Source organism: Hylobates moloch, unplaced genomic scaffold (genome assembly GCF_009828535.3).
Source record: "Hylobates moloch isolate HMO894 unplaced genomic scaffold, HMol_V3 SCAFFOLD_10, whole genome shotgun sequence".
Taxonomy (NCBI): domain Eukaryota; kingdom Metazoa; phylum Chordata; class Mammalia; order Primates; family Hylobatidae; genus Hylobates; species Hylobates moloch.
Window position 1 is genome coordinate 2,877,537 of NW_026652285.1, and position 15,203 is coordinate 2,892,739.

The window sequence follows — 15,203 nt, forward strand, 5'->3', positions numbered from 1 at the left end:
TGGTTTGAGAAAAGCTGAGGTTTGCTCTTATCTACAGCCCAGCCAGGCTGTCCTGTATCCTCTCAGTGCATCTATTCAATGTCCATTAGAAATGATGGAGGGCAAGTCCAACAGAGTGTTTACTTTGGAGACCTTGGGATAAATTGTAGTTATTCCACTTATAAGTGGACATGCAGTCCCTGAAACAGTCTTTAAACTTCAAAAGAGCTAAGCTACAAAGATACACTGGTTTAAGAAATCGTGCTAATCTACTTTTGCTCCTCTCTAGAATTTCCAGGGCAATGAAGCCATGTTTGAGGCAGTTGAACAGCAGGACATGGATGCTGTGCAGATCCTCCTGTATCAGTACACACCAGAAGAACTTGACCTCAACACACCTAACAGCGAGGGCTTGACACCCCTGGATATTGCCATCATGACCAACAATGTGCCCATCGCAAGGATCCTTCTGAGGACAGGGGCCCGAGAAAGTCCACACTGTAAGTAACCTGAGAATAAACACATGTACTATTAGAGCCAGATTCCAGCCTTATGCCACCAAAATAGCCATTGCTGACTTTCAGAGCAGGAATGGTTGACTAAGCATAGACTCTGATAGCCTTTGGATGTTTTCATGGACTTTCATGCAAATAGTGACAGCATTTATTGGTCTAAGCATCAAGTTCTTTTCTAAATAGAATATGCTGAATGGCATTAAAAAGGAACCCCCAAAGGACTTCTAAGAATTATATCACAAGCTTTAAAATATGTGACATACTCCAAGTGAGGATATATAATAGGAGATATATATAGAAGAATGAGCATTTGCGTGTTTCTGTTTTGTATCCACAGTCAATGCAGTGGCTTCATTCATTCATTCATTCATTCATTCATTCAATAAACACTGAGTGCAGGACACTGTTCTAGGTGCTAGGAATGTAACAGCAAACAAGACAAAAATCCCTATTCTCATAGAAATTACATGCTTGTTGGGAAGACTTCCAATAAGGAAGTAAATAGAAAAAATACAAACTCAAAATAATAGTGATAAATGCTGTGAAGAAAATAAAATGGATAAGTGGCTAAAAATTGATAGGAAAGGGACTATTTTAATTAGGGTTGGTGCCCATTGACCAATCTCTCACAATCCCCACCCCTCAGTCTTCAGTAATCACTATAATTTCCGCTTCTATGATATCAACTTTTTAAAAAAAATTTCACATGTAAGTGACATCACGCCATGTTTATCTTTCTTTGCTTGGCTTATACAACATTTTCTTTATCTATTCATCTATTGATAGACACTTAACTTGATCCCACACCTTAGCTATTGTGAATTGTGCCATAATAAACATGGGGATGCATATATTTCTTCAACATACTGATTTTATTTCCTTTGGATATATACCCAGTAGGGGGATTGCTGCATCATATGGTAGTTCTATTTTTAATTTTGACAATTTGGTAGGAGGACTGTCTGGTGTTTACGGCACAGTAGGGTGATGTTGGAATGGTTAACAGTTAGGTACTGTGTATTACAAAGTAGCTAGAAGAGAGGCTTTTGAATGTTCTCACCACAAAGAAATGATAAATGCATAAGGTGATGGATACACTAAATACCTAATTTAATGATTATACAACATATATGTATATGAAAACATCCAGTTGTACCCCATAAATATGGGCAGTTACACTATGTCAATTAAAAAATGAATACATAAATAGGGTTGGGCAAGAAAAGCCTCTCTGATGTGGTGATATTTGAGTTGAATTCTAGATGATATGAAGGAATGAACTATGAGAAGATGTGGAGGCCAAATTCTCAGCAGAGTGAACGGCAAATAGAAAGATACTGAGGCAGGCAAGAGTAAGACTGACATACTGGAGGAACAAAAAAGTCAATGGGTCCAAAGTAAAGTAGCAAGAGGGAGAATGATGATTGAGGGAGAAGTCACAGGGACCAGATTAGGCAGGACCCTGAGGCCATGGTCAGTGTTCAACATTGATTGTGGAGTACGATGGGAAGGCAGTGGAGCAATTTAGGAAGGTAAATGACATATTCTGATTTACATTAGAATATCACTACAGTGCTCTATGGAAAAGAGACAGTGGTGAGGTAATTGTGAAATTGAGAAGACCAGTTACAAGGTCATTTCAGTGGTCCAGGTGACAGACTGGATGCTTGGACTAACAAACATCACAGTGATGTTGAGTAGTGTCAGAATTCTGGATATATTTTTAACAGCTTTATTGGGATACAATTCACATACCATAAAATTTACCAATTTAAAGTATACAATTCAATGGTTTTTAATATATGCACAGCGTTGTGCAGCCATCACCACCGTCAATTTTAGAGCTTCATCGCCCTGAAAAGAAACATCATACCATTTAACTATTATCACTCCCCAACCTCCCCAACTCTTCTCAGCTCTTGACAACCATGAACCTACCTTCCGTTTCTATAGATTTGCCTGTTCTAGACATTTCATGTAACAGAATTATATAATATATGGTCTTCTGTGACTGGCTTCTTTCCGGATGTATTTTGAAGTAGAGCTGATAGTACTTGGGGAAGAAAGTTGCACTAGGGCCAATGGCAGACCCTGCCCAGGAGTGGATGGGATAATATCATGCAGTACTCACCCTGTGTCAGGCACCTTTCTGAGCGCTTTCCATGTATTGACTCCTTTAATCCTCACAGCAACATTATGAAGTAGGCACTCACATTCCCCTTAATGAAACCTCTCTGACCCATTGACCACAATGGCTGTGAGCCACTGTTTTTATGTTTCCTAAAAGAAAAAAGTAAACTCATCAAACTGTTAGTTTCACTAATACTGATTCACTTACTTCCAAGTGGTGAGACCCAGAAGGCTGAAAGAGAAGCAAGCAAATATATAATTAGAGGTCACATCGCTGCTCCTAAATTTCATAAATCGCCACCACCCAAAGACTAGGTACAAAAGCAGATCCTTGTATCAGAAAATTTCTTATTTTAAAAATGCTAAGCTCACCACATCCATGTCAGAGACAGTGAAGATCTGGATTCAGTATGATTTGAGCTCTTCAAAAGAGCGCTATAGTCAAAGTGCTGCCCCTTTTTAGTGGAACTGGAGGATTTGGAAGGATGATGAATGAGGATGGAAGAAATTGAAATGGCATCTTTGCTGCCTTCTGGTTTATTCTGCAACAACGTCTGTCCCAAAGATCCAGTGAGAGAAGTGTGGAGAGAGAATCAGAGGGTCTGAACATGGAGAATGCAGACTGAGCCCCATTCTACAGGAACAAGGAGACCATTCATCCAGATGTTGCCATGGCCATCCTGCACTGGGCTGGATGAAACATTAGTCCTACTCACTTACCTGTGACATTACAAAGAACTCTGCATTTTCTGTGAAAACAGTAAGACTCCCTGCCTCCCAAAGCCCTACCTCCCAAAGCCCCCTGTGCATAATTAAACCTCTATAAAAGAACTCAAGTACTAAATATCTACTTAAACCAAAAGCAAATTTGTTCAAGAGATCCCTGGTTTTCCTCTCTATTCTCTAGAATGATAGCCACGTTACCATCACAAAGTTGTAAAGGACAAATGGCGGGAGATAAACCCAGGTTTCAGCCTCCAGGAAACATGACACCTCAGTCACCTTGGCTACCTAAGTAGGCAAAGAGATACTACCACATATAGACTCACATGCGTAAAAATGGCAATGCAGTATTGGTTGTGTACCTATGAAGTCTCCACATACAACATCTCTGGTTTTCACACTAACCCTACAGGATAAAGTCATTAACTCCATTTTGAAGAGGAGGAACTTGTGATTCTGAGAAGTTAACTGACTGGCCCAAGGTCACGCATCCAGCAAATGAATAGGGATGCCAGGGACTCAAGCCCAAATCTGTAGGATGCCAACACCTGGAATCTTTCCACACAAACTCACTGCCTTTCCACATAACCAATATGGAGGGCCGTGGCCTCTGGGCCCCTGCACCTCTCCCTTTCTACTGTCTGCTAAAGTCGTACGATGTATTTCTTTGTTCTCTTGTGTGCACTAAGGTGTCAGTCCTGCTGGAGAGAGGCAGGACAGAAAAACAGTGTTTTCAGGCATTTGTAATTCACTTTATATATCAAATACAAAAGAAGCAGAAATGCTTCTGTACATGAGTTTGAGCAAGCCCAAGAGAAAAACCAGCCTGCCAGCCAGAACCAGATAAGCAAACACCTGCTGTAAACTGTTCCCCAGAAGCCAAAGAGGCAGGATATATAAGAGAGGAAAAATAACGACGAGGACTGAAGCTCTTAGAGTGTTTCACACCTACGAAAATGCTTTTGTCTACATCATCTCCCTTGATCCTCACAACTGGCTTGTGAGGGACAAGTTGTTTTCTTCATCTTTATCAATAAAGAAATTGGAATTTTAAAGGTCAGATAGTTATCCCAACACAACAAAGTTAATAGGTGGTGCAGTCAGGATTTGAACCCAGCTCTGTATTAATTGCCTTGCTGTTTGTGAGAAAGCTTCGGCATACTCACTGTTACACATTAGATGCTCAATTAACTCCCTATTTTGGCTCTCCATCTGCTCCTCTGCTAACGACAATTACATATTTCAAAGCAGAGTGCAGAGTCCAGGGTTTCTAACAAGGTTAATATTCTTTCTTCTCTTTCTCTGTGTATTCTCTTCTGAAAACTAGCCCAGTATTCTTTTCACTATGCCAACCAAGTATCCTCACACAATTCAGGAGAACATCCTCTGTAGTTCTCCCCATTTCTTAACAGGAATCACAGTGACACAGAGGGTTTAGGGACTTAACTCCTAAACCATTGGTCAGGCCTGTCTTCTATCTTGATCCCTTCAAAGCCAGAGCCACATGGATGTGTTATTTATATGCATAGCTTGAAACTCAACCATGTATGTTTCCTCACTCAGAAAAATCCCAGAAGCGGCCATCTAAACTTGCACACTGCTCTGAAGTTAAATGTATACAGAACCCCAGCCTACTTATTAGATGAATCTACTATCTTTATTCGATGACTTTTTTCTTTTCCTCCTACCTTTTTTGCAAACAGCACAAAGTAATATTCTTTCCTTGCAGAAAAACAATCAGCCATTATTGAAGTAGAGTCCCAAGTACTTTCTTGCAGACTGATGTGCTGAGCTTAGGAAAACAGCCACCGAATCTGAAAGGACTGCAACTAGGAAAGCCAATGTATAGAGGCACCACAGGGCACCCACGGGTGTGCCATGGACTATTTCATACACTTAGGATCCCAGTCGCTATGACTCATGCTCAACTGAACAACTGCTATCAAAGAAAGACTTGTTGTCTCTGTATATATAACCCCTCCCTTTTTCTGACTAACTTATATTCTGCCCCCACTCTCAAACCAATAGCCTCCATTAGGAATTTGCTGAATCATCGATGGGAGTCTTGCCTTTCTGAGATGGCCATTAAGGCCCTGTAGATTGTAATCATAAAGAAACTAGCTCTTTTGCCTATTGTGTACAAATTTGGTCACTCACAGAGATTTTATTTCATTCTTTGACTGTAGTACCTAGTACATAGTAGATGCTCAGAAAATTACAGTTGAAATTTTAGCCTTTGTGACAGCCCTGTCTTATGCTACTGGGAGACACAGATGTCAAGTCTTAGTGTGCAAATATACATTCGTTATGTGTATCATAGACAGACACAGACACACACACATGCGTATACACAGAATGTATGGAAAAAAACCTTCAAGTCTTCCAGTAACTTAAACTTTGGGGTATCTTTTGTTGTTAATAACACTGTTACTGTTTTCCAGACATTGTTACAGAATTTGATTGTAGATGTAGCCTAGTTGTTTTATTTTTGCACTATTTAATTATATAGACCAGTAAGAACGGTGGAATACCTCTTAGTTTCAGTCTTTCTGCCCTTTCCCTTAGCTACATTCTCCTTCTCTCTAGTCCCTCTCCTCTCCCTCTGCATTTCTTGGTGAATGCCTCCCTCTCACTTTCTCTCAGATGGTGCCTGTGGAACTAGAAAGTGTCACTCAGAATTTGTTGTGTCCAGTTACTTCGTAAAATGCAATTATAGAATTGCTGTCATTTGAGTGTGGTGCAGACACCAGTGTTACAATTTTGGCAGTCTTGTCAGGATGCACCACTCATTTCTGCAGTAGTAAGGGGTTCGTGTTTGTGCTGGGACTGGTCAGGCCATGTCTAAGAGGTGTGACTATAAACTAATGAGGCTGGTTTTATGTAAACAAACACACTAGAAAGTCTACAATCCAAGCGAATGTTATCCTTCCACATGGTCCTCCTGGGAGACCCCACACTTGCTCCAACAGTGCTGCCATTGCTCTGAACACTTTGGAATTGTCCTCAGAGTCAGTTTATGAGAAAATCTGACTAGTTGCTGAGAGTCACACCTGATTTTTGTTCCAAAACAGCATTGCCTAGCGTCATCACCCTCTGTGTTCGCCAGACTTTGCTTCAAATTATTTAGAGAGATTTCCTGAAATCAAATCCACCCTCAAAGGACAAAGATTTGCAGCCAATAAGAATATGTAAAGAACAAGCCTTAGGTCTCTATAATAAGCCCTCAATATTTTTTTCTGCTTCACTAAAATCGGGGTTTAGATCTTCACCCTAACTTACAAATCTGTTCCTCAAAACTCAACTTATACTACGCACTGCTCACACACACCATCCTCCATTCTGTTCCTGGAATGTGCCAGGCTATCTTACCATAGGGCCTTTGTACTGGCTATTCCATCTACTTGGAATGCTTGGATGCTTTTAATCTTGTTCATTACATGGTCAAATCATTCTTAACATTCACATTTCAGCTTAAATGTGACATCTTCAAGAGAGGCTTTCACCAAGTCCAAAGTCTAAAATGACATTTTCTCATCACATCACTCTCTTGTCATTTTATGCATAGCACTTATGATTTTTCTCAATGTTTTTATTTGCTTATTTTCATCTCCTCTGCAACAGAACATAAATTCCAAAGGACAGCACCTCTCTCATTTATTACTGAATCCCCAGTAAACAGTAGACACTCAGTTGAATTTAATTGAATCAATCCCAAGTCTATTTCTTTTGAGGGGTGTGAATATATTATCCCTTATGAAAAGAATGATTTTACTTAGTATCGGGCTCATTGATCTTTTTTATGTTTTCAAATAATTATTTAAACACCAGGTGGCCAAAGCCTAAGTTCGTGTCACCTGTTCTTTGAGTTGATAGTTGCATTTTTCTGGTTTTTTGCTTTAAAATATTTAATTGACAAGATTGTATATATTCAAGGTATATAATGTGACTACTTGATATACATATGTTGTATAAAGATTATCATAATCAAATTAATTCACAGATCCATCACCACCCATGCTGTACATTAGATCCCCAGATCTTGTTCATCCTCTAATTGAAAATTTGTACCCTTTGATCAATATCTCCCTATTTTCCCCACCCCTAGCCTATAGAAACCACTATTCTACTCTCTGTTTCTATGTGTTTGACTTTTTAAATTTCCAGATTTAAGTGAGATCATCCATTTTGTCTTTCCATGTCTGCCTTTTTTTACTTAGAATAATGTCCTCCAGGTTCATTCATGTTGTTTTATAGCCATCTTTTTTTTCTTTTTAAAAAATTTTTAAATATACATGCAACATAGAATATCTTCTCCTTGTCAGAAATGAAAAGATTATAGATAACATTAAAAGGTATCTTTGATAGCCCACCCAACTCATCCCCACATGCACACACAATCTAGGTTCCCATTCCCCCAAAACCCAAAATATATCCATTGTTATCAGTTTAGAGGGTATGCAGACTTTTCCCCATGAGTTTTAACATAAACACAACAATAGAATTGTTTGGGGTGCAGTTTTTAAATTAAACCCTTAGAAAAGGCTAAAAATTAAATTTCTGGAGTCAGAGTTCTGGCTTCCAATCCCACATCTTTTTGTAGCTGTGGGAAAATTCCTTACCCTCTCTGTGGCCCCATTTCTTCATTTGTAAAATGGATATAATAATTGTACCTAACTTGTATTATTATATATTGCTATGTAATAATTACCCCCAAAACAGCAACTAAAAATAGTAAATGTTTGTCTCATGTGAGTCTGAGATCTGGGAATGGCTTTAGCTGGATGGTTATGGCTCAGTCACAATCTCATGTGACCCCATGAGATTGCTGTCACTTTAAGGCTTGATTGAGCCAGAGGACCCACTTCCGAGCTTACTCATAGTGGGTACTGGCATGCGCCCCACATTTCTTGCTATATGGGTCTCTCCATATGGCTATTCTATGACATGGCAGTTGGCTTCCCCCAGAGAAAATGATCTGAGAAAGAGAGAAAGAGAGACCAGCCAAGGTGGAATTAACAGTGATGTGAATAACCTAATCTCAGAAGTGACCTAGTGTCATTTCTGCAGAATTCTGCTGATCTCACAGAACAACCCTGGTTGTTCAGTGTAGGGGAAAACTATACAAGGGTGTGAATACAAGCAGACATAGGTCACTGCAGGCCCTCCTGGAAGCTGGCTACCTTTTTGCCCATATAAGATTATTGAGAATTAAGTGGAATAATACCATTAAAACATTTATCACATTACCTGGCCAATTGTAATTGATTTCTAAAAATTGTTAGCTAACATAACTCTCAAAAACAAAATAAAATGACCCAAGAGTTTCTGGTAAAGAATTTAAATATTTTACCCATTAGTTATACAGTTTGTATTCCAAAACACTTCCCAATAGAAGCACTTTTTAAAATATGTATAATTTTTATGTTCTAAAACTACACTGTCCAACACAGAATCCACTAGCCATATAGATTTGAAATATAGCTATTCCATTGACCAATGGAACAGAATAGAGAGCCCAGAAATGAAACCATGAATGGACGGTAAATTGATTTTCAACAAAGGTACCAAAAACATACAATGGAAAGAGAATAGTCTCTTCAATATATGGTGTTGGGAAAACTGGATATCCACATGCAGAAGAATGAAATTGGACCCTTATATCATACCATATACAAAAACCAACTCAAAATGGAGTGAGGACATAAACATAAAACCAGAAACTGTAAAACTACTAGAAGAAAATATAGGGGAGAAACTACATGACATTAGTCCAGGCAATGATTTTTTGCATATAAGCCAGAAAGCACAGATAGCAAAAGCAAAAGTAGGCAAATGGGATTAAAACAAACTAAGAAGCTTTTTCACAGCAAAGGAAACAACAGTGTTAAGAGACAACCTGTGTATTGGGAGAAAATATTTGCAACCCGTACATCCAGTAAGGGGTTAATGTCCAAAAAATGTAAGGAATTCAGTTCAACAGGAAGAAAACAAATAAACCAATTTAAAAATAGGTGGCCAGGTGCAGTGGCTCACACCTGTACTCCTAGCACTTTGGGAGGCCGAGGCAGGAGGATCACGAGGTCAGGAGACCGAGACCATCCTGGCCAACATGGTGAAACAGTGTCGCTACTAAAAATACAAAAATTAGCTGGGCATGGTGGCAGGCGCCTGTAATCCCAGCTACTGTAATCCCAGCTACTCGGGAGGCTGAGGCAGGAGAATCTCTTGAATAAGGAGGCACAGGTTGCAGTGGGCCGAGATCGCGCCACAGCACTACAGCCTGGAGACAGAGCGAGACTCCATCATCTCAAAAATTAAAAAAAAATAAAAATAAGCAAGGAACCTGAATAGGGTTTCTTAAAAGAAGACATACAAATGACCAACAGATATATGGAAAAAAATGATCAGTACCTCTAATCTTCAGGAAAATGCAAATTAAGATCACAATGAGAAATGAGATATCATCTAACACCTGTCGGACTGGCTATTATCAAAAAGATGAAAGATAAGTGTCGGTGAGGATGTGGAGAAAAGGAAACGCTTGTACACTGTTAGTGGGGATGTAAATTAGCACAGCCATTACGAAAACTGAGTGGAGGTTCCTCAAAAAACTAAACATAGAATTACTATATGACCTGGTCATCCTACTTCTGGGTATTTACCCAAAAGATTTGAAATCAGTTTGTCAAAGAGATGTCTGCACTTCCATGTTCACTGCAGCACTATTCACAATAGCTAAGTTATGAAATTAACCTAAGTATCAATTAACAGATGAGTGGATTTTTAAAATGTTATATATTATATATATATATACAAAATTGAATACTATTCAGCCTTTAAAAAATAAGGAAATGTTGTCATTTGTGACAAAATTGATGGAACTGGAGAACGTTCTGCTAAATGAAACAAGCCATGCACAGAAAGAAATATCTCATGTTCTCACTTATTTAGAGTCTTGTGGACTCTAAAACGATTGAACTCATAGAAGCAGAAAGTGGAACGGTGGTTACAGAGTCAGGGGGTTGGGGACAATGGGGAGATGATAGTCAAAGTGTACAAAATCTCAGTTAGACAGGAGAAACAATTGGTCTTATTAAATTTATTGCACTATGTCATGAATATAGTTAATAACAATGTATTGTACATTTCAAAATTGGTAAAAGAGTAAATTCCAAATGTTCTCACCACAAAAAAAGATATATATTTGAGGTGATGAATACATCTAGTTAGCTTGATTTAACTATTCCACATTGTATTCACAAATCGTAACATTACTTTGTATGCCATAAATACATATGGCATTATTATCAATTTATAAAAAAAAAATTTTAAAAAGAAATGTGTCTAGTGCAAATGAATAAGTGTTCTAAATGTAAAATTACATTGATTTCAAAGTCTTAGTATCAAAAATAACATAAAATGTAAAATTAATAAATTTTATATTGATTACATGTTGAAATGGTAGCATTTTGGGTATATCAAGTAAAATATATTATTAAAATTAATTTCACCTATTTCTTTTTGCGTTTTTATTGTCATTACTAGGAAATTTTAAATGATGTGGCTCCCACTATATGTCTATGAACAGCACTGAAAATATTGGCAGAAGACACAGTTATCTTGTTTCATTACTTAAACCTCCTATGATGTCATGGGGCAATCTCCTTTGAATTTCCTAAATAATCCACTCAAGTGTCTTGCATGTTGTGCTTTTAGAGAAGATGTCCGTTTTCAAACCCTTTGAGTTTGATGAGTCCCAAAAATTCCTTTCTGTGTCACTTGTTCTGGCTTCTTAAGAAATCACCAGTTACAATCTAAGTTATATAAGGACTTTGTGAGTCAACATTCTGCTGGAAAGTTGCAGAGAACACTTCAGAGCCCCATGTCTGGGTGTAATAAGTGGTAGGAGAAGAAAGTTTCACAGTAATTAAAATGAAACATTTAATCTCCAGATCTCTAAAACCTTTTTGGAACCACATCTCAATGTCCTTGGGAACATCTGAAAATGTAATAAGAGCTTGAGACCTAAGTGAAGCCAAAATGAGTCTTGTGTCCTGAATCTTGAGATGGGTACATTGGAACTATGTTTTGTGTTTCTCTGGTATAAGAGTTTTTGAATTAAAAATATTTAATTTTTAGAATTCCCCTACATTACTTTGTCATTCCTACTTTAAAACAAGTCAGTGGTGAAGTTGTTAGAAGGTTGTCGCTTATAATCAGCAAAAATAAATTTTATTAACTGCCCAGAGTATATTCGTTACAATGCAGTGGTCAAATCTAAGTGACCTTGTTTTCTGCCTTGAAATAACAGATAGGGTTGAAATTGATATCACTTACTAGTGTATATTTCTGAACAGTAGCTAGGATGGAAAAATTTTATTCGGGGCAAGAGGGGTTTTTGATGGAAGAACATGGAGTTATTTTATAAAACAAGTATTTTGATTTATTTTGTGTGCTTCTAAAAATATAAGATCAATGGATGTAATAATAATAATAAGCAAACAATAATAAGCAAACCTCCACTAAGAGAGTCTTCTATGTAAAGATTATCATTAATTTGTTACAAGTTATAAGACAAGTGCTATCATAATGCCAGTTTTACAAATGAGAAACTTGGGCTCAATATAGCAGAGTAACTAGTTAGGATCACCCATATGTAAGGGCAGCACTTGATCTATAGGACCCCAAAGCCCTTTTATTACATTGCTTGCAGTTTGGAAATACAATCACATGTGCATAACATTTCAGTCAACGGTAAGCTACGTATATGAAGGTGGTCCCATAAAATTATAAGGGAGCTAAAAAATTCCTATTGCCTAATGATGTTTTAGCTGTCATAACATCACAGTGCAATGCATGATTCACATGTTCATTGTGATTCTGGCTTAAACAAACCTACTGTGCTGCCAATCATATAAAAGTATGGCACATACAATTGTGTACAGGACACACTACTTGATAATGACACTAAACTACAATGTTACTGTTTTATATATTTACTATATTTGTTATCATTAATTTAGAGTGCACTCCTTCTAATTATTTTAAAAAATGGTTAACTGTAAACAAGCCTCAGGTCCTTCAGGAGGTTCTCTAGAAGAAGGCATTTTTACCATAAAAGATGACAGCTCTGTGCGTGTTACTGCCCCTTAAGAACTTCCAGTGGGATAAGATGTTGAGGTGGAAGACCGTGATATTAATAATGTTGACCCTAGGCAGAGGCATAGGCTAGCGTGTGTGTTTGTGTCTTGATTTTTAACAAAAACAGTTTAAAATTGTTTTTTAATTTTTAAAAAGCTTATAGGATCAGGATATAAAGAAAATATTTTTGTACGGCGGTACTGTTTGTTTGTGTTGTAAGTTGTTATTACAGAAGACCCAAAAAGTTTTAAAAAGTTTATAAAGCAAAGAGTTACAAAATGTGTGCCTCTAGGGAAAGCAGAAAAATTGTCAGAAGGAGCCAAGCGTAGCTCAAGAGAAGCCGTCCATCTATGCTAATCTATTATTGAAGAAAGAATTTTTTATACAGTTAGTGTAGCTTAATGGCATAGTGTTTATGAAGTCTACGGTAGTGCCAGTAATGTCCTACGTCCTCACATTCACTCACCACTCACCCAGAGCAACCTCTAGTCCCGTAAGCGCCATTCAGGGTAAATGCCCTGTATAGCTCTACCATGTTTTATCCTTTATGACATATTTTTAGTATTTTTAGTGTACTTTTTTCTATGTTGTGATAGATTTAGATTTACAAATACTATTGTGTTATAGCTGCCTATGGTAGTCAGTACAGCAAGATGCTGTACAGGTGTGTAGCCTAGGAGCAATAGGCTATACAATATAGTCTGGCTATGTGGTAGGCTATACCTGCTAGATCTGTGTAAGTACACTCTGTAATGTTTGCACAACAATGAAATTGCCTAACGATGCATTTCTCAGAACATACCCCTGTCAGTAAGTGAGACATGACTGTAATAGGAAAGCAGATTTCACTTCGGGGTAAGGAAACTTTAAAATTCGGAGTTGTATGAAAATGGACAAGGTCATCTCAGTAAACAGTGAGTTCCCCTCATGTAGGAAATTGTACAGGACCAAGGGTACTAAAGGAGAGGTATCTGAGGTTAGTTGTAAGGTATCCTTCTAACTCTGAGATTAAATGATTGTCTTAGTGCCTCATTTTCTCATCATTAAAAAAGAGGAACATATCCATAATAACAGAAAAGCTGTTACTAAATTGAAAAATGTCACATCATTAGTGATAGACAAATGTGTCCGTCTTTTTCAAGCAAGCGAAATAAATTGTTCCCTAAAATCCTTAATTAAAAATTAAAATTAGTTTACACTTTACACTTATTGTATTTTCAAGCTTTAAGCAATTATCAACAAGGCCCAAATTTAGCAATTGCAGGCAAGGGCAAAATTAAGAAGCTGTAAGTAGCAATCCATAGGTTAGATTCTAATGGTGAAGAAAATCGCTTCAGTCCCTGATCATTATTTATCTTGGGATTTAAACAGTAACTCTAATTGTATTCCTCGAACACAAAGTTCCTGCCCCGCCCCCCACCCCATCCCGTAGTTAATTAGCTGCGTAGGTCTTATAACAAATGCCCACTCAGAAGCACTGGGAGGTAGAAATGCTGCTGATAATTAAACACCACAATAGCACAGAGCCTGTTTCAGGAGCCACTGAGTGGTCTTGCTCCTGCCGGACTGCTTACCACACAGTCACAGACCCTCCATTGTGCTGGCATGGCTGCTCAGAGGGATAGCTGCTTGGCTGGAGAAGGAACCAACTGCAATGAGAGAAAAGACCAGACCTTGCAAAGAGATCAGGAGTATGGCCTCCAGGGAAAAGTGTCCTGTGGGTGGAAGTGAAAGGGGAATGAATCCAAGAAAAAGAGAAGTGGATGGGCAGGAATGATAAAACAGACATAGCCTTTCTATTTTCTAAATCAAACCAACCAGCCGAACTGAGTTCACCAATTTCATATCAAATAGATAACAATCAGGAAATCGTAATATATAAATAATAGGTTGATTTGTATTCTATTTGGTTTAGAGAAAATCCACTCAGTTCTTTAAGGTTTAGATGAAGATCATGAATAAGTCATCCCATCTCCCTGGGTCTCAATTTCTTCATCTTTAAAATAAGGAAGCTGAAAATAGCCCCATTCTGCCATCAAATCCAGAGGCTAGTAGTTACACTTCTGTAACACCAGATGTTAGTGACAATGAGCCTGATCATTATAGATATTCTGACATCACTGGCTCTGATCCAGAGAATGAAACTTTTGATGAAGATCAGCATATACAAATTATATCAACAGATATAAAACACCATGAAAACAAACTTGAATAAACTGAAAATGGACTTTTTTGAGACGGAGTCTCGCTCTGTCTCCCAGGCTGGAGTGCAGTGGCGCGATCTTGGCTCACTGCAACCTCCACCTCCCAGGTTCAAGCAATTCTCCTGCCTCAGCGTCCCGTGTAGCTGGGACTATAGGTGCCAGCCACCGTGCAAGGCTAATTTTTGTATTTTTAGTAGAGACAGGGTTTCACCATATTGGTCAGGCTGGTCTCAAACTCCCAACCTCAGGTGATCCACCCGCCTCAGCCTCCCAAAGTGCTGGGATTACAGGCGGGAGCCACCACGCCCAGCTGAAAATAGACCTTTTTTTTTTAATGGCAGTAGGACATTGTGTCAGATTACCAGTTATAGGAACAATTCTCTTTTCCTGACCAATCTTATTTTACCCTATATACCCACAGGGTTTTGACACTTGTTGTCCAGTTGAAAAAAGTTGTGTAGCTGTGTCATGTATATACCTTGTTGTGTCAAAAGGACATTTAAAATTCAAT

General features: G+C 38.2%; 1 protein-coding gene across 1 annotated transcript in view; it reads left to right on the forward strand.

Moving 5' to 3' along the window:
- ANKFN1 (ankyrin repeat and fibronectin type III domain containing 1) overlaps positions 1–15,203 on the forward strand; it is a 354,546-nt gene that overhangs the window by 203,379 nt on the left and 135,964 nt on the right. The window contains exon 5 of the mRNA XM_058445882.1: positions 269–479. Coding sequence (XP_058301865.1) covers positions 269–479 — 211 coding nt within the window. The remainder of the gene's footprint in view (positions 1–268; positions 480–15,203) is intronic.